Consider the following 27,239-nt stretch of genomic DNA (forward strand, 5'->3'; position numbering starts at 1 on the left):
ATTTTAAAAAGGAGCCCTGACTCACATGCCAATACAGAAAAAGATCTGCCACACCCATCCCAGAGTACGTCACATACCAGGGCTCTACTTGAATGGCAAACACTGTACATTTCCACGGCATGACAAAACATGACACACAGTTCAAAGTTGTGATAACCTGATAAAAACGTAGCTCCCGGAACAAAATGCATCCTGTTTTATTTCATAACAGAAGTGAGCTGAGTTGAGTGAAAATAGGAAAAAAACAAAACAAAAACAAAAACAAACAAAAACACACACCATAGAAAAGAAGGTTTTATTTTTCTTGAACAGAGAGTGAGAACACTTTTATACCCCCAGCTGACACTGTGTCTCGTAATGACCTGAAGACTGGTTTTGGTTCTGCTGGCTCATCGTATGTGTGGACCAGCATGCGGTCCCATTACATGAAGGGAGAGAGCCCAAGTGACGCAGAGAGAGAGAGAGCGAGAGACTGAGATTCCTGGTTTAATTTAAGAAGAAATTAAATGTCGACTTGCCATCTGCCCGAGTCCCAGAAACAGTTGTGGCGCTCCAGTTTTGCTCCTTCATATTAAAGCGTCACAGACTTCCCAATTACAATTCTGCATCTTTTTCCTCCCATTCCACATTCAGATCTTTGGGATATATAATCAGTTTTTATCAACATGCTTATATACACTTCCATTATGTATGCATAATGGAAGCAGCAGAGTATTCACTTTACTAAATATGTCACTTTTCTAAAGCACAGCAGGGAAAGGGGCCTTTTCAGTTTCAGGGTATTCAGTTAAGAGTGATCAAAGTGGTGTGTGTGCAAAGAAGATAATATTGGGTTAAGCTATCATAGCTGCTTTTTAGTTTTACTAAACTTATACAATCCAAAAATTTAAAAAAAAGCAGCACTGAGCAAATGTTTTGTCCTCTTTAAATCAGCACTACAACAATGGCAGCAAGTACTAATTTTCTGTTATCTATTTAATGAAAAACTGTTCAAAGCAACATTTTTGTGAAGGGAAAACGTTCACACAGAACTGGAAATTACATTTAAAATTGCTGTGATGGTCAACTGACCTCCCCTTAATACTAAAATCCAGCACCTCGCCCACATCCACAGATAACGGTTTTGTTTTGTTTGATCAATTATGTTCCCTCTGAGACACACACACACACACACACACACACACACACACACACAATTACCATAATGAATGTAGCATGCTGAGAGGGGATGGGGAGGAGGCAAGGAGGGATGGGATGGGTGGAATACAAGGGCTATGAACTAAGACAAGAATACTACCCGGATATAGAGACCTCCCTTCAAGGTAAAGGAAAATGAGGGAAGCAGAGGCTTCTAATTACCGGCAAGAACAACAAAAAGAGTTATTAAAAAAAAAAAAAAAAAAAAAAGCCACATTCCGCCCCCCAACAGGAAACTCTAGACGTTTTTATGCTCCTGCCCTGAGTAGAAAAGGCAGTCTTGCTTTGGATGAACATTTCCAACATCCCAAAATATAAATTCTACCTATCCACTTGGCTGTCGAGGAGCAAACTCTGCTCCCAAAGCTTTGCTGCTTCCCTGGAGCACCATAATTACCCCTCCTATAGGACTGCTGGGAGAGCCACGCTGTGCGTCTGCCCATTAATGCCTTGCCTCAGTACTGCACACCCTGCTATGTCAACAGGTTCATGCCGTATAAAAGCAGCTATGATGAGACTAAAGAAAGAGGCCAGCGAAAATGCCTGGGTAGAACACTATTAAATGACACCTCCCAGACAAAGGAGACAACAATCACGGACACAGCTACACATTAAGAACGTTTGCCCTATAAGCAGGGAATCTTTAAACTGCAATGGATACTATACAAACTACATTATTACCAGAGTGATGTTTTAAGACACACACCACTACAAATTCAGTACAAGTTATAAGTATAATTTTAAAGCCACTAATCTTATATAACTGGAGTAAGCTACAAATTATTTTAAAAAAAAAACAAAAAACAAAACTGCTTTGCAAGAGCTGTTATTTTTATTTACTTTAATAACACACTGGCCTGGTGATACGTTTTTAGAATTAATCAAAAAAGGACTATGACACACTATTTTTTCAAAGTGTAGGTCTTTGTATATTTTACCATTTAAACTTAGCAAGCAGATTTTATAATCCATACCACTCTCCATTCCACTCCTGCTAATACTGGTCCATACTGTATTTACTCCTGCAGCCTTGAAAGCACTACACACATACTGACACTCCAAAATCCCCCCCCCCAAAATCTGTGTTCCTCTTTCTCCTGACTGGCATGGGAACCAGAGTCTTAATTACGCCTATTTACAGTCTGGATGGATCATTAACCAGCCAGCAAGAACCACATGAGTGAAAGCAGAGTTTTCATCAGACAAAGCATTTCAATGATCCTCAATGCATCATACTTCCACAAACTTAAGAGCTTTCAGCTTTACATTCGATGAGTGACTTGATCAAGTATTAAATGGCACTTGTAAGAAAGCCAGGTCTATTTATAAAGCCCAAACCCTAAGCTAGTCTGAGTAACTTTACAAACCAAACAAAAGCAACAAACAAGTAAATTCTAAATTCTAAATAGGAATGCAGATCCAAGCCAAAATTTAACACATCCCTTTTTAGTCCAGGCTCTGTGTGTCCACCAAGTTTCGTGCAATTTGGCAAAGTAGATTCATCTGACAAACAGATGAATGGAGTACAAGTATACCTTCACCAAAGACAGGACAAGAGAAAGAGGAGCAACTGTGGCAAATACAGCAGCTATAACGAGAGGTCAACCCACCTGTCGAGGTTTCAGCTTATCCTGCCAATCGTACTGGCCAATGCCTTTATAGCCGACTCCCAGCCACCACGGTATTCCTTGCTTGTCCTGCAGGAAAGCACACACATGCAAATAAACCACACTTTCACTCCTTAGAGGTAAATTTATTGGCGCGTCTGGAAAAAAAAAAAATAAAAAAATAAAAAAATAAAGAGGCCTGTTACCAAAGCAATTACCCTGTTAGGCTCACAACAATTGCAACTCAAGAAGAGATCAAATACATTTAAGCTCTTAAAACTTCAACACTGCTGTTTCATCTCCTCACACACCTTGATTTAATTAGGTTTGGTAAGGGGAAAAAAAGCAGTGCATGAATGTAAGAAAGTGAGAAAAGCTGAATGGATAGATTGCTGTCTTAGCTGAAGCAAAAAGCTCACATTTCAACCATCATGGGATAAAAAGTAGGAATAGGGGTTAGATTGATGTGTTTAGATTAGATGTAGACGTAAGCTTGTTTTAACGTTAAGCTACTGTATGACACAGAGCACTGCCATTACCTTCACTGGGTAATAATGGACTCCATATGTTGGCAGGGACTCCACCAGGGCCAGATACCTTCAGTGAAAGAGGAACAGGTTAACAAGAATTCAGCCACTTACACTTCATCACTGTCATCTGGCTGCTGTAATACAACAGACTGAGTGGAATTTAAGCTACAGCCATTGAGAAGCCACAATCATTTGCAGTGGCAAGCTGATCGATTTGCTTCAGGGCTGTGACAGAGTCCATTGATCAGTTCAAGGGCAAAAATCATCGGAGTGTAAATGACCCAGGGTTGCACAGAATTACAGTCCTGGGAAAAATAGTGCAGGGCTGACACTCTCCCAAGGCTGGCTGGCAAACTGCCCACTCTAAGAGCACCTCCTCTAATTAATGACACATTCTGGCATGGTGACAGTCACCTCTTAAAACAACAGCCACCACAGAGCAGACATGTTAGGTTAAAGAGTAAGACCTGACGTAGAAACTGCTGTACTGCAGAAGAGAAGTTCAGCTGTAAATCATTTTTAGTCACACACACATACACACACGCACACACAAAGTTGTTTTCATGACTTACTGAACAATGGCTTGCCCTCTGGTCAGTCCTATCAGCTTCTTGTAATGTTCAATCACTTTTTCCTCACTGTAAATGGATAGATAAAACATTTAATGAATAATCCATCAAGTGTAGCATATTGAAGCCACAGAGGGATTGCTGTGCGAGGGCCATTTCTCCGACACACTTTCTGACTGCTCATGCAGAAAATGCATTCTGGCCTGCTGGCTTGCTAATGGCTCTCGTCTACCTCTCCTGCAAACGCCTCACATTTACATCCCATTGTAATCATTTCTTAACAGCCACACTGCAAACATACTGAAACTTAACACACAGAGAATGCGAGAACAACAGACGTGTACATGTGGTCACCCATGCGTCATAACAATGTAATTTTAATTAGGATATTAAACTGCTGTATCAGCTTCACAGACTGCAGCAGCCTCAGATGACCAAGATAAGCAAGAGCAAAGTGGATTGAAGAGGCAGACAGTGATCTTTCAGACAGTCTGTGGCTGTCAGCACCTCCCAGTGCTCTCCAGGACTAATGAGCAAACGTAATTAACACGACCCAGATGCTAATGAGTCACCCTATCAGAGGAAAAAGCTTCTGCCAATAAGAAGCCAGGTCTGCATTCAACCTTGACACCTAAAAAAGTCAGTAGAGTTAACTGCTGTGTTCAACCAGTCGTTGCTGACCAGTGAGCAGATTTGTTAGAGTAAATTGTGAAGAAAGGTTTCAGCCAACACCACAGCCCTTAAGTTTCTTTGGTGCTAATCCAAAACTACTTAATCATTCATCACCCTCGTGCATTTTGTGGTTTTCTCAGACCACAAGATCTCAGATATCTTACCAGTAATTGAGAGACGGGTGCTCCCTTAATACTCTGGTGGGCAGGACTGGTAGCTGTTTCAGGTCTGATGTAGCAGTTTCAGCACTGAAGGGGGAAAAAAAAAAAAATTCTGTTAATTTATAATAACTTACAGAAAAAAAGTTATTGTGCTCTCCTTTAGAGCTGGCAGTGTGACAGTAAAGCACCAAAACTGCACCAGTTATTGCCTGTCAACACACAATAGTGTACAAGACTTCCTATGCATGGAAATCATGCTTAGAAGTCCAAGGTATCCTGTTTTGGCCTTAAAGTAAGTGGCCTGTGCCAGAATGTTGACCATGAGTAAAGCAAATTTCAGTGTTTACGCAAGAATCTCAGCCCAAAGTCTAAAAATGTGTCGAGAACATTTCTCCACATGTTCGGACTTTCACAGTGTGTTTTGGATTCCTATCTTAAGGCATGGCAGCAATAACTCACCCTTGGAGATCTTTAGAAAAGGTGCACTGTCAGGATATTGTTTTCATCTTTCTTATCTGAGGTAGAAAGAGTAAAACGTCTTGCCAAGACAAAACTTAGGCTTTATTCATGTCTTGCCAGACTTAATTTACGCAGCACATGCAGAGCTTTTAAGTCACATAGGGCATGGAGAAAAATAATCTCTTAAAAAAATATCAAAGCTGTTCTATGCAGGTTCTCTGCAGTAAGCCACTTCAGTTATGTAATTTACTGCAGGTAAATAATAGTATATCGATTCCTCTTCACGGGTAAGCCAAAGAAGGGGTGCTCTCATGCACAAACCAACCAACTGTTGTAATCACTTTATCTGTACAGAACTGTGGTGTTACAGACTGTCAAGGTCTCTGATACTGAACTATGAGTCACTGCAGCCTCTTGTAGGTGGGAGCACTGGGTCTACAGTTTCTGTCAGACAAAAACGGCTCAGGCTTGGCGGGCCAGTCCACTGGAGACCTGAACAAAAGCCATTCACAAGCACTTGGCAGCCTCTGCCTGTGTTGAAAAGTACTGTATGGGTCAGTCCTGTTTAAAAACAATCCATGGCTTCTCAGACAGGCCTATAATATTTAGATCACAACATATTAAATATAAAGCTATTGGAACATCCTCAGCTCTTGTGCCATCTAACTGAATTACAATAATCTTGACATAACAAAATAAGTATTGAATGACTTTAAGATCATAACCATTTAACCTCAAGCGGACTTTGTGGTCATCACTTTAGCTCGTCTTCTTCAGAGAGTAATGGAATCAAACGGTAAGACAGAACCCTAACGATCCAGCTACGCGAACCTGCTCCCTAAACCAAAGGTAAAGAGTGAACCACCACAAGGACAGAGGCTCCTGACTCATTCTCCCCTGTAGTTACCTCTCCTAGGTTGACTGGGTTTTGCTGCCACGGCACTTAGCTGTGTGTTTGATGGCATACATTTTATGGGGAGCTGGGGCCTGGTGTTGTTGAGGTGATCTACTCTGCAGCCGCACTGCCGTGTCAGCAATCTGGAATTCATTACTATGTCTGTTATCTTCCAGCAGAATGCAGCGTGGGGGCAATTCCTACACCCGGTGCAGCCCAACCCTGAGCAGCCTACCCAGTGTGGGAGCGATAATGCTCATGTGTCAGCTGTTCCACAGGGCTGAGACATGGCGATTTTGGAAGGGAGCACAATGAGAGAGCTGGTTGCTGTGAATCGACCACTAACTACAGGGTACACCTGCAAATAGAACTGAAGACCAAAACTGTCTGGGTGTAATGCCGGTTTATGCGCTGCACATTTTGAACTAAACAGACACTCAAGTTAACTCGAAATGACCAACAGATGAATAGACAAATGTCTGAAGATTACTTTTGAAGGTAATTACAATTACGCAAAAGAAAGAAAAAAAAATCCCCAGCCGCTCTTAAAACTGTAAGGCATAATTAAAGCCATCAATCAGTTCAGTGATTTCCAATGCTTCCACCAAACCCCAGAGAACTGCTGAAACTTGTTGCTGTGAATTATACCTGCAGGTGCGGAGAAGACAGCAATAAAGTGTGAATCAGTATGCAATACTGCACAGGAAAAGGAATCCTAACACAGAACACAATAGGAGACCTGATGGCGCATTAATTCAAATCACAGCAGGGGGCCAGCCCACACCAAAACAAAAGCATGACTACAGTGAGTCCTCCTGACGCCAAGTTGTCTGCAATTGGACAGTGGGTCTGGCTCATCCCTCTTAAGGCAGCTGTGTCTGTATGCGGAGGGCTCCCTGACTCCTCCGCAGCTAATCTTTACTGCTCCAGGACCCTTCGCTGATACAGTGTATGGGAGGCACATTCATATGCTTCCTGAGGGGATTTACTTGGCCTATTCTCTCACAGGAGTAGAAATAAAGGAGATCACTGACAGGGATGAGAAATACTTCCACAGAGAAGTGGGGGATGCACCAGGACAATAATGGTGGTAGATTAATGGGATGGGGGTGCTATGATCAAGTCAGACAAGGGAAAAAAGTATTTTGCCACTGAGGGAAATCCATTCTATTTATTAATGTGTAAAGTAAACAAAATCTAGTGTGTTTTACAGCCTAAAATCTAGCAACCACAATGCAAGTAGATATCCCTGCAAATACAGACTAACAAAACTCCCAAAAAACAAAAACAGAACTGTTTGATTTGGAAACTTCCCATCATCCTCTCTGATTCTTCCAGATTTGTTGGCCAGTTTTCTTTTATTGTGCTTTCAGAGTCAGGGCAAAGTACAGCCCATCCCTACACCCACATGAACTGAAAGTTCAGACAGTAAAGTGCATGTTACACTTTAAGGATATAACAAGCCTGAAATCAAAACACAAGAGGAATAAATCTGCATTGAAGCTATAATAAATGGTAATTAATATTTATCAGGTCAGTCGCGCTTGTAAGAAAACAGAGCAAGTTAATGAGCACAAGCAGATGCAGCCAAGTTGTGTTTTTTCCCTTTTTTCTGCACGAGAACAAAGGCAAAGGTTGGACAAGAGGTTGAACTGCATTTTCAGCATTGCATATATATCGCCATTCAAACAACACAAGCGCACTCGCCTTACAAAGCACAAATCTTTGTGTTTGCACAATGGACGGAGAGGCCTTTAGAGGCAAAGCAAAGAGACAACACATGCAGGTTCAGGCTGCTTCAAGCTGCTTGCTCATTCAATCAGACAGGCCAGTGTTTACTAGTGGCAGCAAATGTCCTTCACTTCTATGACTGGAGGGAAAAAACCCCCCCCAAAAAACCAAACAAAACCCCCCCACACACACATTTTATCACTAGGCAGGCTTCTGAGAGCAAGTTGACTATGAAAGCATTATCAGAACTAGTGAACAGATTATTGAGCTCTGGAACAGAATCTCCCACCAGTGTCATCGACCCAATCGTGTACACTACGTCCCATGTTTGTACATGTGTCACACAGGCCATGTTTGTCAAGGTACATGACATTTATTAAGAGATGACACCATCACTACATGCCAAAAAGTAAATCTGTAAAGTGTTCCACATGTTTAGAGCATAAACACATTGCATCACTGCATCTGCATATGCAAAGGTGGGAATTAATAGTAGATCTGTCTTTGAAAGCATTATGTGGATAACGTCAAGCCACATGAGGTTCAGGTAAATGTCACAAGAGCAACCAGAAAAAAAAAGAAAAGAAAAAGAAAATTATTAACTCAGTCCACCATAATACAAAATCTGAGCCGGCAAGTTGTACATTAACAGATAGCCATCGTTTAAATACACAGAACTGACCAATGAACTTGGCAAACTCTGCTTCCTTTATAGTTGACAGGAACAAATACTTTATAGATTATGCAAAGCCTGCATTCAAGTGCAGAACCTAACTTATAAAAATTTGTATGGAAATCCGTTTATCCAATACATCAAAACATCTTTCTAATCTTCAACAGATAGTACTTAAAAATGTCATTCTAACCAGAAAGCTTCATGTTGCATTTCTCATTCCAAGTATGTTTTGAATGAAAATCAACTTGATGTAATAAAGACCTTTGAACCAGGCAATATTTCAAGGGGTTCTTACCTGCTGTAATCTCCTTTGGCCTCCTAAAAATGGGAAAACAAAGAAATTAGTGAAAATATTGCTAGAAAAGTCAAGACTTGATAAACTGTACTAGTAGCTAACATTACCGCAACATTAGGTCAATCCCTACAAAGGCAACATTACATAGTAAACATCAACACGTTTAATTTAGCATTTTATTCATTTCAATAGCTAATAACTAAAAGCAAGAATGTCGTCGAAGCATAATGTGATTTTAGACATCAGTAAAAGGCACAGTTTCGTTAACAACAGCTCCGACTGTAGCCCCCCCACCCCTCAAGAGACAACTATTTTCAAATGTTGCGAGCCCACCGAGCGTCCTCGTTTGGGCTGAGTGACAACACTTCAGCCTGGAAAGGCTGCGACAAACTCTTTCTTACCTGCAATGCGAACGCGGCTAACTTGAACACATTTTCACTCTCCACTTCAATGGTCTCCTGTTGTTAAAAAAAGAAGAAGAAGAAAAAATTGGCAAGCGTATTTAAAAAGACAATGTGTAGCCCGTTTGAAACACTTGACTTGAGAGAAAAACCTTCCCGTCCCGTACCTCGGTCCCACCGTTACCGACTGAACCACTCTCGCAAAGTCAACCCCGTGTTACAAAAAGAACTGTCCGTGAAGAGGATTTAACATGTTTTTCAGTCCCCGAATTATCCTATCGTTTACTCTAAAACGTAACGCACACGCCGGAGTGCAGAGAGAGCCTGGGTTAATGCCCTGACTGAAGTTGCTGCCCCCTCGGCAAAGTGGTACGGTCCGAAAGCAGGTTCAACAGTCTGCGTCTCCCATGGAGATCAGTCTGCTCTCCCCGCGAAAAGAAAAAACGGCAACCGCAACGTTTGATCACGTGCTGCCTTCATGTGCTCCTCGTATACCCCACGTTCCCCTGTCCTCTTTTAGCAAATTTGCGCAGAACTTCACACATTTTAACAGTTTATTTCAAAATAATTAAACATAATCAAACACTAGTATCTATTAACGTTTATTAACTCTTGTCAGCAAGTAGCATAATAATTTTGGTTAATTTTGTATAAATAATTTAACTAAAATACAAAGGGAAAGTGACTCCGGAGCTCTGAGTTTTTCATTTCTGTGTTGAAAGCTTTTTTTCTGTTTGAATGTACCCTAAACATTAACATTCGACTTGGATAACACCGTTAGTAAATTAGAACAACACTAGGTGGTCTCCAATTGCCACTGAAAGCAGCATTCTGCTCTTGAGCGGTGGTAGAGGGCCTACTGAGAGATATATAACCCCAGTTAACAGTATATTATGAATAAATATTACGTAGGCACAACAATTCAGTGTAAAGAACCATGAGCAAAGGAAATCAGCACACAGCAGGCTATGTGAAGTTGTTACATCTGAAGTAAAATGATTGGGATTTGTGATTTGTCATGCTAAAACAATAGGAAATCAAAATGGGTATTATTAATTCTGTAGAGAGGATTGTGCATGTTTTATTTTTAAAATGTGCATCATGTAGATTTTTTTCTTAATATTTACTCAAAATTAAATTACCCTGAGCTGTTACACGTCTTCTCATAATGCAATCAGCTATTGTGTGCAATTTGTGCAAATGCCAATTTTGGATACCCTTATACAAATATATATATATATATATATATATATATATATATATATATATATATATATATATAGAGAGAGAGAGAGAGAGAGAGAGAGAGAGAGAGAGAGAGAGAGATAGAGAGATATATATATAGATAGATATATATAGATAGATATAGATATAAAGGACACATTTTGGTCACAAACACTTACATTAAACACTAGAGATTTAGCATTTAGGAAGAACAGCTCCACTGTTGTGTTCTCTTTCAAGAGGGTGATCTTCTCAATGTAAAACCTGTGAAAAGTTTATTTTGGGTCAGTAAGGCTTACTAGAAACAGATTGCCAGTGCAAGTCAGCCAGTGTTTGAGCATTAAGCACATCATCATGTTCAATACAGTAATGCTGTTTGGAAGATATACAGCTGGATTTAAACCATGTTCCATTACTGCCACCTGCTGGTCATGACAAAACAGTGGATGTTGCTTCAAAACGGGGCTCTCATTATTATAGTGTGTAGAACAATAAGATATGATAGGCTGATGCTTCCAGTAAAACACTCACTCACCTCACAAGGAACTTGAGCTCCAAAGGCCCTGAAGTTTTGGAGAAGTAATGATCAAGGACTTTACGATCTAGCTGGAGCCAGTTACTCTGGCCACTGAGCCAGGATAAATGGCAAAAGGAAAAAAACAAAAATCATGTTTGCAATACAGCTATTTTTGTTTTCCATTTATTTCCCTTTTATTGTTAAAGTAAATTTTCCTCAAGTGCACTTTTGCATTAAAGTGTACACATGTGGAAATGTACTTACGTGTCATCTATGAAGCACAATCCAAAGTACTCTTTCTCCTTCAGGTTAAAATGTGACGCTACCAGATCTAGCAGTTCACGGGACAAAAGCTTGGGCTGCAAAGTTTTAGATAATATGCAGGAGCTCAGTTTAAACTACTACTACTATTATTTTTTTAAACATAAAACACCATAAATACAATGTGAAATAAATTAAAAGGGTGAGGTACCTGAACCAGCAGCTCCAGCTTGCGGTCATCAAGGAGGTGAACTTGGCACAGGCGGCCCTCTGTCATCTAGAGGGGAGAAACAAAGACAACTCCTGTAAGACAACACCAAAACACCTCACTGTCTCCACATCCACCTGTGCCTCTCAGCTCAAAGCTGTGCCTCCACTGTTTCAGGCCTGTTTTCAGGCCCTCTTTCAGTGTCACAATTGGCTTTGTGATGAAGGAGTGAATAGGTAAGAAAATCCACAAGCTAAGCACCCATTTGGGACCCACGCTCCCAAAGATCAAAGTCTTCACAAGATCATTCTCTTCACATGTCTGAAAACTATTGTTTAAACGTCCACTGGCAACACTTTGGCCACAGGTCTGCTTTTTATAAGGCCGCAGTGAATCTCAGACAAAGAGTTGGAGATTCTTTTGCCGCCAGACAGGATCCCATATCCTGTCTGCTGGTGTGTCCTTTTCACCCACATATCCTTCCTCTGCATCAACACTAGTCCTATGAAAACGTTTAAGATGTCGTCATCCCACTTTTCCCTCTCCTGTAAAGAAAGAGCAGTGAAAGACAATGCTGTCCTCCTCCAGAGTTTAATTGAATTCCCAGTCTATTGTTTATGATGAATGGTTTGTAAGACTCATTATGTTGCAGTCAGCAGAACTGCCTTTCACTGCAGAGCACCGTAAACATTATTGTCTTGTGATAACTTATAACTGAGTTTTATTTCAGCGTGTTGAGCTGCCACCAACACTTTGATCTGGTTCTGATCATTTGAGACGTGTTACACACTCCAAGTGCCATTAATACAGAAAAGGGATTTCTACGTAGCACTGAGGAATGCAGCGACACTGTTATATTTATTTCCTTGAGTTAACATATATTCCTTGCTAGTAGAGGTATCAGTCTGTTACAACGTACTATGAAAACACTTTATATTTGCTTTATTCAAACACTCCTAACTGTAGAGTAGCTGCATATAAGGCTGTCATGAGCAGCTGTTAGCTTAGATTAGCATGATGATGGGAAACAATGGGAAGCAGCTAGCTTGGTACTGTCAAAAGGAAGTTCAACTACAAACACAGCTGAAACATTGACATGGTTCAGTGTTATTTCATCTTTCAAAAACTTCAGTCCCACTTAGTTTGACCTGCTCAAAGTGTTTTTTGTAATTTCATGCAGTAGATTGAGCCTGTGAAACACACTAGAGGGAAGAAGTGATAATGATAAAGCTTCTCATTAGGGCTGGATCAGGTGATCATTTAGTTAAGCTGTAACAGACCCCAGCTGCTGAGTGCTTGCCATGACACACTGAGCATTTCTTCATCATTGGAACTCACCACGTGTTTATACACCACTATACTATTTAATCTTTTATTTTGAAAGTCTGGCTTTCTCGCACAGTGTCTTTTGTTCTGTCTTCCTCCACTCACCCCCAACAAGTCACGGGACATGACTGCCCCTCCCTGAGCCTGGTTCTACTGGAGGTTTCTTCCTGTTAAAATTGATTTTTTTCTTCCCACTGTCTCCAAGTGCTTGCTCATAGGGGGTTGTCTGATTGTTAGGGTTTTTTCCTCTGTCATTGCAGGGGCTTTACCCTACTTGAGGTGACAACTTTTGGGATTTGGTGCTATATAAAGGAAATTGGGTTGAGCTGAATAATGTTTTTAATGCAATAACAGTGTCCTTATGAGATGGGCAACTTAGTTCAGTTAGCAGTACTTTCCTACTAGCTGATCTCAGCAACACTAGGCAAACCCGTAATGTCAAGATCTGCTAACTGCATGTTAACTGGATGCTGTTTTCTGCCAACAAATGTATTCAGGTTACCTTTTATTTCTCTAACTTCAGCTAAAAAAAAACCCCAAACATGACATTCAGCTAGTTGGCCTCTGTGGTGGTAACTGAGGGTCATGCTGACCTCCATTCAGGGAGACCACAGGCAGGGAAGACGTCTTCTTGCACTGTGTTAACCTTAAATGTACTAGGACATATCGTTCTCAGCACCACAACAGAGCAGTCATTTCACTTTTATACAGCACAGGCTGCTTTTTTCCAAGCTGCTGTTTTTCAACACCCAAAACCTCAGTGAGACTTACGCTTCCAGAGACAGCTGGATGCGTGTGTTGAGTGTTCGGTTGTGTGTACAGTCATGCTAACTTTTTATTGTGCCATAATTTTGCTGAAAGCTGTAAAGTTCCAGATTTTAACACTACCTCCTCCGTCTACTGTGCACGTGTCCAAAGGTTTAAGCCTCTGAATCTCTGCCAATAACAAACAAAGAATCACAGCAGCTCGACTGTATGGGAAACACATCTTTGGGAGCTTTGTTGTGGTCGGCCCATTATTTGGTTCTCTGTTCATACTTCTTTGTGTCTTGCTCTCTTTTGTCCTGTGTCTGTCAGTGTTTCTTTCTTATCTTTCCTTGTGCGTCATGTCATGTTTTTACTCTCTCTTTTTGTTGTTGTTGGGGTTTTTTTTCCTAGCCTTGTTATTGTCGTATGCCTCTTGATTGTGTTGACCAGAGTCTCATTAATTCTCTGTGTATTTAGACTCCTGTCCTCCCCTTGTTAGTCATCAATTTATCTGTTTACTGGCCACCTGTACGGTTGCCTTTCTGATTTGGTGTTGTGCTGTTTGATCTTCTGCTGGTTTATGTTTGAACTGTGTCTTGCAACAGTTTTTGTAAGTCTTATTAAAATTGATATTGTTATATTACCTGTTAGCCACATTTTTGCATTTAGGACTCTCCTGAACGCCACACATAACAAGATTTGCCTTGATAAGATAGTAGATGACAGTAATGTCCATTGTTTAAACAGGGATTAATCACTATAGCAACCCTTTTATGAGTTGTTGTTGCTGTCCAAGCCACAATCCTTCCAAGAGCCTATCTATCAATGCTGTATTGTTGTAAGCCGGGGACATCAAAACAGAAAGAAAGGGACAAAGGTCTTTAGATAATGGTCCGACTTTAAACTCACAGCCAGTCGTTAAATGTGAGCTCACTATCTAAAACTGTGTGGGACACAAAGCCTCTCATCCCTAAGTTTTTACTCTCCGTGTCAGTGTGTAATTATTTGTTAAAAGTGTCTATAACGGTATCCTGTCCTCCGTAAAATAATGTGCACAGCAGAAACAAGGTCTTGTATTGTTCTTTATGATGACTAGCAGAGATCAGTTCCTTCAGTCCAGAGGGCTGTACTACGATCCAAGTTCAACATACCCAGGGTATCTGGATTCATGTACCCTATCAGGATAAACAGTCACAAAAATCGGGTTATCAACTCACTAAATTAACCCAGGGTTTCCCAATCTAGTTATCAGTTTGTTCAAATAATACAGGCTGTATTGACATGGATAAGTAGTGGTTATACAAAGGAAGACAAAACTCTAATATTATAAATATATGAAGAGGTTAAACAAATAATACACAGTGAAAGTTACACAGACAGGCCCACCCGGAAGCTTCAGCCATTAATTCTAGGAAACAACAAACTTTTCAGTGACATAGAGGAATGCTTACATTTAATTGTTGTATTATGTGCATTTGGGGGTTGAGGAAGTCAATTTCAAGTACTATGAAAATGAAAATAGCACTGCTTTAAAATTAAAGGGATGTGATACCTGTCTTTTCTCAGAACTCCTTTTGAAAGAAGCCAGTGTCAGGTTTTCTGTTTGCTCTTTCAAAGACGCAAATTAACTTTACCTTCACATGATAGCATGCAGGGAAAGAGCAAAACCTGAGAGAGAAACCTGAGTCTGCCCAGATGACGTCCATGAAAGTAAGATACGTAAACCATGCAGACGTGTTCAGGTGTTCCAGGAACTACGCATTTCAAAGAAATCTTTGGAAGTGCCCCTTGTTACCCGGACGCCGAGATCAAACGGCCGGTCACGCTGCTTTCCAAATGATTACCACGTGTCCTGAGAGAGGGACCCTTGTTAAAAAACAGACTTTGTGACTCACCATGAGGCAGCCTGTGCCTCCTCACGTTCACACAAATAAACACATGCATGCACTAATGAGCCAGATGAGGAAAAAGCACTGACTCACTTCAGTCAGAGGAAAGTTTGGCCATAAAAATCCAATACAGTAATTAATCACAAGTGCTGCCCAGGCAGCTAGTAAAATCAGCTTTATCTGACTTCCTCCCACTTGAGATATTTACGCTAATGCCCTCATACCTGGTAGCATTTCCCAATCCTGAACCAGGCTTCTAGGAAGCGTCTGCATGGCATCAGCCCACGATTGTACCAGCTCCTCAGTGTCTGATGCGCCAGGCTCCAGACAAGCTGGCTACCCGATGCCACCAGATCCTCCATCCCGCGTATGATACGCACAGCCATGTCCGAGCGCTCTTTCTCCCCGCTGGCCACCTTCCTTTCTTCTTCTACTGGTGACACCTTGCACTTTCAGAATGAGTAGAAGAGCTGATCTGCAGACCACTTTGTTTTGCTTGAGAGCAACAAGCTTAAAGGGAGCACTTACACTCCAGCACACACAAACACACACACAGACACACACTGGTCTACTATGTCTCCCCCAGCTGATGTAATGTCAGTGAGAGTCGGCGCTCTGGAGAGGCTGGAGCAGAGCAGCGTGCCTCCGGCTTGGTCCTGGGCCCCGGTCCAAAACACTGCCTCACAGAGTGCAGGGGAGGGCAGGACAGAACCACAAAGCCCCTGCTGCAAAGGCTCCATCTCCCACCACATAAACACACTTGGATACTAATACAACTTACATGTGAACAAACCTCAGCTGGCCACTCTAAAGACATACATTCGTTCATCTCCGGCTCACAGTAGTATAATGTTAAATGGTTAGTTTTTTTTGGGGGGGGGGATTGTGCAAAAGCAAATGACTTCATCTCTCGCATTACTTTTTTATTTCAGCATTTATTTCAGTTTCATTGTCTGAGAAAGGGTGTGGGAATGGTCCGTCACTTTGTCTGGGATGTGGGGAGCAATTTCCTGAGGAGTCCAGACATTCCCACCCACTATATTCTGCAGGAGCACTAAAAATAATTGGTCCTGTTTGGATCAGCATGGCTGGTAAAACTGACGAGGCAAAACTAAAAGTGATACCGTCTGGGGAAAATCATTCGGGAGGGCTTTGATGCAAACACGCCTTGTTTCTTCCTTTCATATGGCTGTAAATAATAGGTGAACTTCACGCGTGAGCTGAACACCTGAGTCAGACCTACAACTTGGAGAAGGTTGAGCAAAAACAGCACGAAAGGAGAGATGGGAGAGTGCTGCGGCTCACATGGAAGCAATATCCAGATGTTTGTTTATGTGATCCCAGTTTCTGAGAAATTTAAAAGTGGCCACAGACAACACGGTGCTGATCAATGTAACCGTCTGCTACATCTGCAATGACAACACAGACGCAGGGTGGAGACAGAGGTGAGAGAAGGAGCCTATTAGTGAAAAATGTGTATTATTAATTACCAATAAAATGCAGGGTAGGAAGTGAAGGTTTGTGTGTAAACAAACACAATCTTAACACCCATCAGCAGCCGCCATTTATCTAAAATGCATTGTGTGTGCAGCTATGCATGCACCGTCTCTGTGCAGGAAGTGCACAGGCAACTCTGAGTAACTGTGACATTGGGTTTTTACACAAATTATAACTTACAAAATGAAAGTTTCCCATCAAAGCACAAACAAATCCATGTGCTGTACTTCAAGAATGTCGCTATAATCCTCATTCCCAGCTCCCTATTTTTGACTTTAGAGTAGCTTTGCATGATTCACAGGTCAAAAAAAAAAAAAAAAAAAATCATGCTTCTCTAACTTATGCTGGGCCTTGGCCCCTCAGTTCATCCACTGTCTGTTTTAGCTCCCTTCCTATTTCATTTAAGTCAGCTTTTTTTCAGATTGGCAGCCCCTGGCAAACAAAAGACTGGTAATGTGCCATCACTGCACTGAACAGCATGCCAGAGATACACTTTCATTTGATTGCATTCATTTTAAAATCATATCAAAGTGCAAACAAGCCTCCATGAAGGATTAAATACATGTGATGTTGTAATCCATCTCACTTGAATCAGATGGATCTATTTCTAAGTGAAAGGATTCACTCTAAATGTAAAGTTGCAGCTAACTATAATAAACACGGACAGGCATGCAAAGCCACAGCTGCCTGGAGGGCAGCGGGTGAGAGAGCCAAACATATGGTGGACACCGTTGCTGCTGTTGAACACACACACGTGCTTACCATGTGTGCAAAGGAGGCCGATGTGTTCTGGTCCACATCACTCTGAAACATGAACAGGGGCTTATGCATCTGTGGCACACATTTCTGCCATGTAAACATCTCGACTTTCTACTTAGAGCATGTCAGATAAAGTGTCTGGCTAATAAGCATTAAAACTGCCTGAAAACAATTTCTTGCAAAAAAAAAAAAAAAAAAAAAAAAAGGAAAAAAAAAAGATCACTCATTGATTCTTGCAAAATTAAATGAACCCATTAAGTATTGGCTACATTCATTATGTAGAGTGAACAATAAATTAGCTAGGTACACTGGTTAAACAAACAATAATCAGTTTAAGGACATGCAGACGCTGTCTTTTAGTCACATATACAGTTTTACTCTCTATACCAAGTACTTACAGAGGAACTAACTGATATTAACTTTCCCAGAAAAAAGTTAATATCAATATTATCAATGTATCTACAGCTGTCGAGTAGATACATATTTAGAATATCTATCAGATAGATATTCTAAATATGTATCTATCAGATAGATACATATTTAGAATATCTATCTGATACTGTAAATATTTACAGTAGCTTAAAAGCTCTGTGTGATCTGTAAGTAATGTTAAATCTTAAATAACTGCTTTTTTGGGCACATGCAGTACTGTATACACCTTGTGACAACTACTCAAATACTGAATCTCATATTCAATAGACATTCAGTCTCTAACTCTTAGAGGGGATGTGTGGCTAATTAGCACATAATTGCTCCATTATGTTCCCAAGTTACTTGCATTTTGGGCTCTGTGGTGTCGGCCAATCGTGACAAATGGCGCATCTTCTGCTTATTGTGTCTGCAAACTCATGAGAACAAACCAAAATTGTAAAGATGGGTGCCATTAATCTAAATGAGCTTGAAGCTTAAAAACAACATAAAAAGACAACATAACCAAAAAAAACAGATTTGATCTCTGCATGCCTAAAATAGGTTTCTTTGTCTCCTGGTGATCATAGTGACACACTCATTCTAACTTCTGAAATTTCACACAAAACAAGCTTGTAAGTACAAATTTGTCCACTCATTTCAAGGTAAAGTGATTCTTCGACAGCTAAATAAAATGCTTTCACAGAGAGAATTTATCACCTGTATTCCCTCTTATCGTCTACTGTCACAGCAGCCGTAAATACCATGAGGTCACACCACGGTCCGTCACCCCCTCTGATGTCACTTTTATGTCACTCCATTTCTCTGAATTAGTCATGTGGTTTCACAAGGCTGTGCTCACTTAAAGGCTCATTCTTTTCCAGCTGCTGTTGTACTTCACCTCGGACAGAATACAATCATTGTTGTGGACGCTGCAATGCACCTTTATTGCCAGCAGATGGGGTGACAGGGTGTCAGACAACCCTTGGGGGCAAATGGAGGCAATCCTTTTGTGGTAAATTATTCTGTCTGGAGGGTTTTCCTCATACCTTTTTTTTTTTTTTTTGTGCCAATGCCACACCATTTCTCCTCACATAAAGCTCTTATTTCACTTGTGACATGTGGATTGAAAATGTAATAAGAGTACAGACAGGCAAGCTGTTACAATTTAGCCGTATTCTATCCCTGAAGCTTCGTGTTAATAGGCTTGAATCTATAGAGAATACAAGGCAGGGCATGACAGGGGAAGCCACGCTGCCAAGATCATCACGGTTTCTTGTCCCGGGGCTCTTTTCAACATTGGATGGCAATTACCGTGTACAGTAAGTGGTAGATTAATAGTCTAAACGGGGTAGGCCTCCCGGTGAACAGAACAGAGCTGGAGCAGGGCAGGGAAACAGCTGTCACCCACACACGCCTGCAGCTGACGAGTTTTGCCACATACAGAGACTGCAGCTGACACACTGAATGGAAGACATTTTGGACAGTATGCTTGACACACACACAAACGCACGCAGGTCAGCACTCTCACTTACAGTACCGTCTCCTCACAGGACCCTACACACACACACTTATCACGCTTCCCGACTGTCAGTTGTAGTTAGAAATGTAGGAGGTGGACACAGCTGTCTGAGATCATGACACCCGATCAGAGCATGATCTGTAATCATACATCACAGATGAACAAATGTGGAACATAAAACATTAAAAAGGCCATCTTTGGTCATGCATAGTCTATGTCCTACTTTTTAAAGGGCTTTAATAGTGCAAGCATGGCTATGCTGAATATCAGATGTTATGCATCTTGTGTGTTCTCACTGTTGTTAACCTCCCCCTGACGCATGGTTTGAAATCAATAAATCAGAAAGAACTAATCCTTTAAAGACAAAAGCTTTCAGATTTGACAACCAAGGCAGCGTAAGCAAGAGATTACTATTATGCATCTTGACTGAAATTGTCACCGCATCTGTTTAAGAAACCACAAGACATCTTAATTACAGCCAATTAACACTGTGTGATAGAGCTCCATTTGGCAATCATTGGTGAGACAGAAAAGCTTTGCGTGTGTGTGTCTGTGTGTGTTTGGGCAGTGTGGGGGGTGGAAAAAGAAAGGAAGACAGGGAAAGAGGCAAGGGCCCGGGGCTTCAGGCTGCCACCATGCACCTATCGGCTTTTGGGTTGTGACTGGGGATTTGGGGCCAGCTCCTCTTGCTGTACAGGATGGCCCTTAGGGGCACGCTGGAGGCCACAGGCCACGACAAACCATGTGTGTGAATAACCCAGATGCTATGAAGAGGAGGAGGTCAGGAGCTGGGGGAAGGGTGCAGGGGGCCTAGAGGCCACAATATGAGTCAACAGCCCCAACACTGACTGCCATGACAAAATGTTGCCTCAAGGGACTGCGGGTGCACAGATTTGCCCAGGCATTTCTTAGAAGAAGCATAAAGAGTCAGTGTCAGAAGTTTTCAATATCATATCCAAGAGACGAAAAACATGAATGGCCACTGTGCACATCACCACAGGCGTCCCAGTGAAACAAAGAGGGACGGAGCAGAGGGCGGGGGGGAGGGGAGGAGACACTATCAGTCTGTAATGAGCCTTGAGGCCATGCACGGGGTGAAGTTATTGAGAGGGTATTATGATCTAAATCTGAAACACTAAGAACTGTTTTGCAAATACAAAAAACTGAAGTATGATGCTTTGGAACCCTACGTAATCAAGTCACGAGTGAATTTAAAGAGAAATACAGCTGTTGGTCAGCTGTCAATCACCTGGTTACTCTTGGACAATTTAAAAACATGGCTCTGGGAAATTATGACACAATTTTCATACACTTTACAGACAATTATTTGCAAATATTTAAAACAGCTGACCAGCTGTCTGAAAACTGCATTTCAATCTTTGCTCTGCAGTCATTTATATCTGAGACAACAGCACAAAGACCCAGTACACTGACTAAGCTGGATACAGCATGACAGGGAGAGCTAGGTTGCAAGAACAAGGTGGGTTGCCAAGTAGCTTGCAGAGGTACAGTAGCTGTGGGTGCCCTATATAAGAAATTTCCCAGTGGAATTTATAGAATTATGTCAGCAGATGTGATCTGCTGGTACTGTGGCTGAGCCTGCCTGCATTAATGCTACTCTTAGTATCTGTGGTTACATTATTTGTGGATGTTCAATTTGATTCCTAATGTTGCTTCTTAATCTGATTTTCATCCCGGGTAAGTGATCTGATACTCTGATGTATTGGCAGGGTTTCATCTGATAACAGAAATTGTGCCCTTAACACACGTAAAGTTATCGACACTAGAAATTCCTTTGAGTCTTCCCGTTCCCATCTGTTAAATCAAAACATTTCCATTCTGAAGTGTCTAAATCCATTTCGTGGCCACGGTTCACGATTAGTAGAGACCTGGCAGATGATATCTGCATCTGTACATGTGAGTCCCTCTGGCTTATCATTCCCAATCCAATTTAGTGACTAGATAATCAGATCAGTGATATGGCCTTATCTGGCCGTATAACACATGTCTGAGAAACCACAACAGATGTGCAGCTGTGAAGTGCACATGTCTACCCCCCCCGTCCTGCGCAGGCACACTGCAGAACCTGTGAGACTCACGGAGACATCACTTTAAAGTAAAGACTTATGGGAGGTCTTATGGGAATACTGTCCTGTCAGTATTAAGCCACCAATACGGTAGAATACCTCTATTTTTATCCTGTCGTATGAATACAAGCGCTCTCAGTGGGCCGAGAGCTCCCAAAGGTGCTGGCATTGTCAGAGCAATTTCATGAGGTGCCTTGATTTGAAGTGGAGTTGAGTTCATTGCGAGTCAAATGGGGATTTATATGTGCATGGAGTTTGTAGTGCAAAGAGCCTAAATATAAAAAACAGGGCATCTGTTCCTGCTTTACTGCTGCAAGTATGTCTAATTCAATACTTTTACTGTTTATATGGTCACAAATTCTGAAACAGCTGCTGCACAGCAGATGGAAAACATGTCTCATTGCTTTTCAATATTTTATTGACTTGAAAACACACCACATGAGAGCAAATTAAAATTTTAACTGTAAATATTCTTAGGAGTTGCCATGAAGACAGAAAAAGTGCTCAAAGCACAGACAAAGAACCCAGTTCTTGTGGTATAGAAACACACAAGCATCCAAAAATTGAGGTTAGGAAGAGAGATGAGGCAGTAGCTGAAAAATAGTCCACTAGGCTGCATTGCAAAGCACAAAGCTGAACCAATCCATATTTGCATTTTGAAACTGGTTTAAATGACTCTGTGGTTAAAAAAGAGGTCATAAAACAAACAAACCACCTGCCTCTGTGTTAAATTTGAGAATTTCTTAGGTTCATTGTTTTGCTTTTACAGCTTGAAAGTCTAATGCTTTCCCCCCTCACTTGCTGCTCTCCTTTTGTGTATTTGCAGCTTCCAAAAACCAACTTGTCCAAAAAACTCAGAGAGACCCACAGAACAGAATGACAGACTAACCAAGACGCCAACAACAGCAAAAAACATCAGACGAAGTAAGTGCAGCAGGCAGAGACCTTAACTGAGCTAAAACCAGAGAGACCATTAAGTATGACATGTAACCGTTTTTGTGGTCTGCGAGCAAGAAGCAAGAAGAAAACAACACGAAGGGCATCAAAACAGAAACATTAACAGCATCTGGTCTGGAATGACATTCTGGCACCTTCAGTTAATGAGCGATTAAATGTGATGGGCAGGTTAATTCATACTGTCAAATGAGTTAATCTCTCATGCCTTTCCATCTGATGCCATGGTGATATTTACTCGGTAATAAGAAAATAAGGACACAGCCTGCTTACATCTTCAAAACATCCCCTTTCCCTCATCGTCACTGTGATGCATTCAAGGGGCAGATGTAAAGTTGCGGTCACAGTACTTTAGCAATATGCTAATAGAACAGAAGAGCAGCAAATGTAAACGGAGCAAGGTTTTTCTAAGTGGCAGAATGTTAAAGTGTGACTGAGAGAGAAGCACAGGACAAGAGAGGAAGATGAGAGATTTCCAAAGGTGAGGACTGCAAGTGAAATTTTATAAACTAGAAATTTAAATCTTCTGTTTATATCTTGTTGAATTCAGTTGGCTGTATAAAAAGCAAAATCCATTATTATGCGATTTATTTCTAACTAATTATTTTCCTTCTACACCCAAATTTCTTCCACCTGCCAAATCCCACTTTAACCTCTGCATATGCCTACAGGTGTTCTAGTATTTCCTTGCACAACTGAAGAAGAAGAATGGTGCTCGCTGGCACAGGAAAAACAACATGTGGAAGATGCAACTAAAGTAGCTGCACTGACAGCTCTGCCCCAACAAGTTGATAAGAAAGAGTCGGGTGTGATCTGGACTATCAAAATCGTCGACGACTAATTTAATAGTCGACACGTCGTTTGAAGCTTTGTAAGATCGCAAAAGACGCAGGAATAAGTAGTAGGATTTAAGAGTGTAATAACGGACTGAAACAGAAGATGGCAGCACTGCATGCACAAGGATGCCAGCTGCCGTTAAACCCCGAAGAAGAAGAAACTGTCCCAGAATTCATAGCGCGACCCATCGCGGCCCTGCTCAGTTTCCAACAATGGCGGCAGCTAGTTAGTTTTAATGTTACTGTTATTATTCTTTCTGGGTCACAAAATAAACGTTTAACATATTTTCAGGCGGGAATGTAGCTGTGTAAACTTAAAATATCTGCTTAGTTTATCAAGACACCACATATTTTCAAAAGCGCTCCGACGTTTTCGGAGATGTCTGTTACCCACTAGCTCGATAGCTAGCTGGGGTTGAAGGCTCACTGGAGCCGGTGAGAACACCGGACTCCCGGCAAATCGTTTTCAAACCCACCGCCGTCTTTCGCTACTCAGGTTAAACATGATATATAAGTCACTTAGAGAACTTAAAAATGTTATTGTTTGGCTTTTTTCAGTATTTTATTTGTTCCTGAGTAAATCGGTTTGGCTGAGATGAAACTTATAGTTTTTACACAGCTGAATAAACGTCAAGCAGACGACTGATTATCAGAAATGTGAGATGCTCAAGAATATACTCCGGTGTCCTGTTATATTTTAGATAGCAAGGAGCAGACGGCTGCGTTTATTAAACTCCTCCGAAACAATCTGCAAATTTCATTTAAATTCAATAAACTATCATCTTGTCTTTATTTTTAGTTAGCACATACCTTAAACACTTAAAGCTGTAAGATAATGATAGTTATATAAGAGCAGATGCATGCTGGTGCAATAAGCTGTATGTTTTACGTTCAATGGATGCATGATCTGATTAGTCGAGTAATCGCAAAAATAATTGGTGACTAGTCGACTATCAAAATAATCGTTTGTGGCAGCCCTATTGACAACTGATTCACACATGGGAACATCCAAATCATTGTTTAAGGCAGGAAACACTTTAGTCTAACGAAATGCCTAAAAGACGGGAATCTAGATCTTTTTAACAAATTCAGTCCAGTATTCAACCACATCCAAAGTATTATCCTGCTTATGTTATCTGGAAATACACTTTACCATATTGACAGCTAGCGTTGCCCCTATGAAATCTGCTACGTTCCATACGCTAAAATGTTTGTAATGACTAACATTAAAAGTTAGCGTAATGACGCTAAAATTGCTAATGCTACAGTACAGTACCCGGTCTACCTTTTTTTTTTTTTTTTTACAATTATTAAGTACATGGGATATAAATTTTGGTTTGATATCGAGACTCATGCAGTTCTACTGGTACTACCACAAACTACCAAATGTCTTGTATTTCTGGCATGCCTAAAATGTAATGTGATTAATTTTGATGATATTCAGAAGCCCATTCTGGAAAACCATTTAAATGTAACCACACAAATTTTAACATCACTGATCATCTTCCCCACTATGACAACCACCACCTGCCCCTGAGGACACCAAGTGTCATCTTTCTTCCCGGTGTGCTCGACACCTGTTATAACTGCGCCCTGCACACAACCCCCATATCAGCTTTCCATCCAAGTCCAATGTAAAGTGTCATCAAATGCTGTCCTGACATCATTTATTTCTAGTTCAGGTCTGATTCTGCGGGTAACATTGCTGAGGGAAGACCTCAACTTGTTGCTTGTTGCTTGATACAATAGTATAAAGTAGGTTAAAGGATACTCTCGTGTTGTACAAACCCAGTACACAAGGCTCTTAGGAACACAATGCAACCTTGAAAAAAACCCCTCTAGATCAAAGTCGTATTTTTTCTATTGAATTACAGGTTTTCCCCCTATGACACAGTTTCCTTGTCATTGTGTCACACTCCTGAATCTTTCCTGCATGTTAGAGCTAAAATGCAGACGCTCATCCATGTCTGAGAGCTCAGTCTGATGTGTCTGAGTAAACCAGCAGGATGCTCGTTTTCGGTCCACGGGGCAGGTGATAATTACTTCCCGCAGATCCCTCTAACCCACCCCCACCCCCTTTGCCCCCAACTCCTCCAGTTCCTCCCCTCATCCCAAGCTGCCATGGTGAAGGTGACCGCAGCTGGATGATTTCTGTCTTTCTAAACTGCAGGGGACACGAACTGTGAGCAGCTAGTGTGTGTATGTGTAGTAGCTGGAGTGGGGGCGTTGCTTTCCACTATTAACCCAGTACAAGAGGAAGCTCAGGTAACCCCTCTATTAATGATGAATGCTACGCTCTAGTGAGCGAGCACCTGCAGTATCCAGCCATCAATATATACACTCTGTACGGCCACAGACGCACACAAAATTAATTTATAGAGATGTGATTTGGAAAAAAAATCAAGCCAATTCAGCAGGAAATTACTTTGTGAGGAGTTATGAGGGCATCGCATATTCACAGAAGTCTCCAGTGTGTGTCTTTAACATGCCTCTAACCCTTCTGGCACTAAATGTGTGAAACACTCACATGGGGTTTTAAGAGCTGAGGAGTATTGATCATTGTGGGTATGAAGCTGTGGGGTATGTCTGCTTTGGAAGCACGGTTGCTTTTTTTTTCCAGCTCCACCACCATGTACCTCTCCATTTGTGCCTGAGAGGATAATAATAGCAACTCAGGCCCTTTCCGTCCATCCCTCCGCCTTTACCTTACACACATTTGCCGGGCAGGGACTCTCATTCTGAACATTACCATTCAGGCTTTTAAGCACCCGCCTTTACATCACCACCTCGCAGCTCTCCTAATGTGTAATCTGGGTGTAGTGTGTATTCAGGAGTGAAATATGGAGAAATGGGGAATGATTACAGGAGAGGGATTGTTGAATAGATAGAGAGAGGCGCACAAGCGGCATCATTTCAGGGAGAGTCACTCCCCTCCATCTCTCCAAAAAAAAAACCTCCCGGGCAAGCCGACAGCAGCAGCACAGATAGAAAGAAAGGTGGTGGAGGGCTTTGCTTTGTTGTTATTTTCATTTTCTCAGCCTCACAGCAATTATATTCTAGTCTGAAAAACACACGATGAGGAGGAGGAGGAGGAAGAACAGAAACAGGGGTGTTCAGTTCTGGAGCGGAACTGTGCACCGAGCTGTTGGGTTCAAGGTTCCCTTAAATGCCCGAGGATGTGGCTGAAACTGCAAGGAGGAAGGCGCTCCTCTGCTCAGGTCTGCTAGAAGATCCACATCTCAACTGCACACCTGAGCAGCAGTACACAGTATTATGATTCAAGAAGTCTTAAGAATACAGATAGTTGGGAAAACCAGTAAATGTAAGTCGTTGGAGACATTGTTTAAAAATGGTTATTTGCCTATCCTGATACAAACGTGTCACTCAAATGCCTGTGTCTGTCTATACCAGGGGTGTCAAACACAAGGCCTGGGGGCCAGAATTGGCCCGACAAAGACTCTAATTCAGCACACTGAACCGCTTTAGAAAACGTGAAGGAGTGCAACGATTTCCTGTTGATAAAGACTGTTCACTCCCATTGCCATTCATACTCCACCAAAGTAATTAAATAAAAGATAAATGAACAAAAACGTTATATTTTTTTAAAAAGTCCTGATAGTTCATTGCACAGACTTTCCTACAGCCTGTGGAATGAACCATTGTGACTTTTTTTCTGCGATTTTACTCATTTAACATGTAGTTAAGATCAGAGTGGCTGTATGTGGCCTACATTGTAACATGAGGTTGACATCCCTGGTCTATACACTCAAAATAAATTAATATTAATAATAATAATAATAATAATAATAAT

General features: G+C 41.3%; 1 protein-coding gene across 4 annotated transcripts in view; it reads right to left on the reverse strand.

The window, feature by feature from the left end:
* frmd4ba (FERM domain containing 4Ba) overlaps positions 1 to 27,239 on the reverse strand; it is a 43,557-nt gene that overhangs the window by 11,331 nt on the left and 4,987 nt on the right. Inside the window, exons 1-11 of one of the 4 annotated variants that reach the window (XM_013269982.3) lie at positions 15,590 to 15,880; positions 11,407 to 11,472; positions 11,199 to 11,293; positions 10,953 to 11,045; positions 10,597 to 10,681; positions 9,194 to 9,250; positions 8,793 to 8,815; positions 4,740 to 4,823; positions 3,907 to 3,972; positions 3,344 to 3,401; positions 2,808 to 2,894 (exon numbers count right to left, since the gene is read on the reverse strand). In XM_013269982.3, the coding sequence (XP_013125436.1) occupies positions 2,808 to 2,894; positions 3,344 to 3,401; positions 3,907 to 3,972; positions 4,740 to 4,823; positions 8,793 to 8,815; positions 9,194 to 9,250; positions 10,597 to 10,681; positions 10,953 to 11,045; positions 11,199 to 11,293; positions 11,407 to 11,472; positions 15,590 to 15,751 (876 nt within the window). In that variant the 5' untranslated portion in view covers positions 15,752 to 15,880. Of the gene's footprint in view, positions 1 to 2,807; positions 2,895 to 3,343; positions 3,402 to 3,906; positions 3,973 to 4,739; positions 4,824 to 8,792; positions 8,816 to 9,193; positions 9,251 to 10,596; positions 10,682 to 10,952; positions 11,046 to 11,198; positions 11,294 to 11,406; positions 11,473 to 15,589; positions 15,881 to 27,239 lie in introns of those variants that run through there. The other 3 variants (XM_013269983.3, XM_013269984.3, XM_013269985.3) reach the window with 3 other exon arrangements.

Source organism: Oreochromis niloticus, linkage group LG5, assembly GCF_001858045.2.
Source record: "Oreochromis niloticus isolate F11D_XX linkage group LG5, O_niloticus_UMD_NMBU, whole genome shotgun sequence".
Classification (NCBI taxonomy): domain Eukaryota; kingdom Metazoa; phylum Chordata; class Actinopteri; order Cichliformes; family Cichlidae; genus Oreochromis; species Oreochromis niloticus.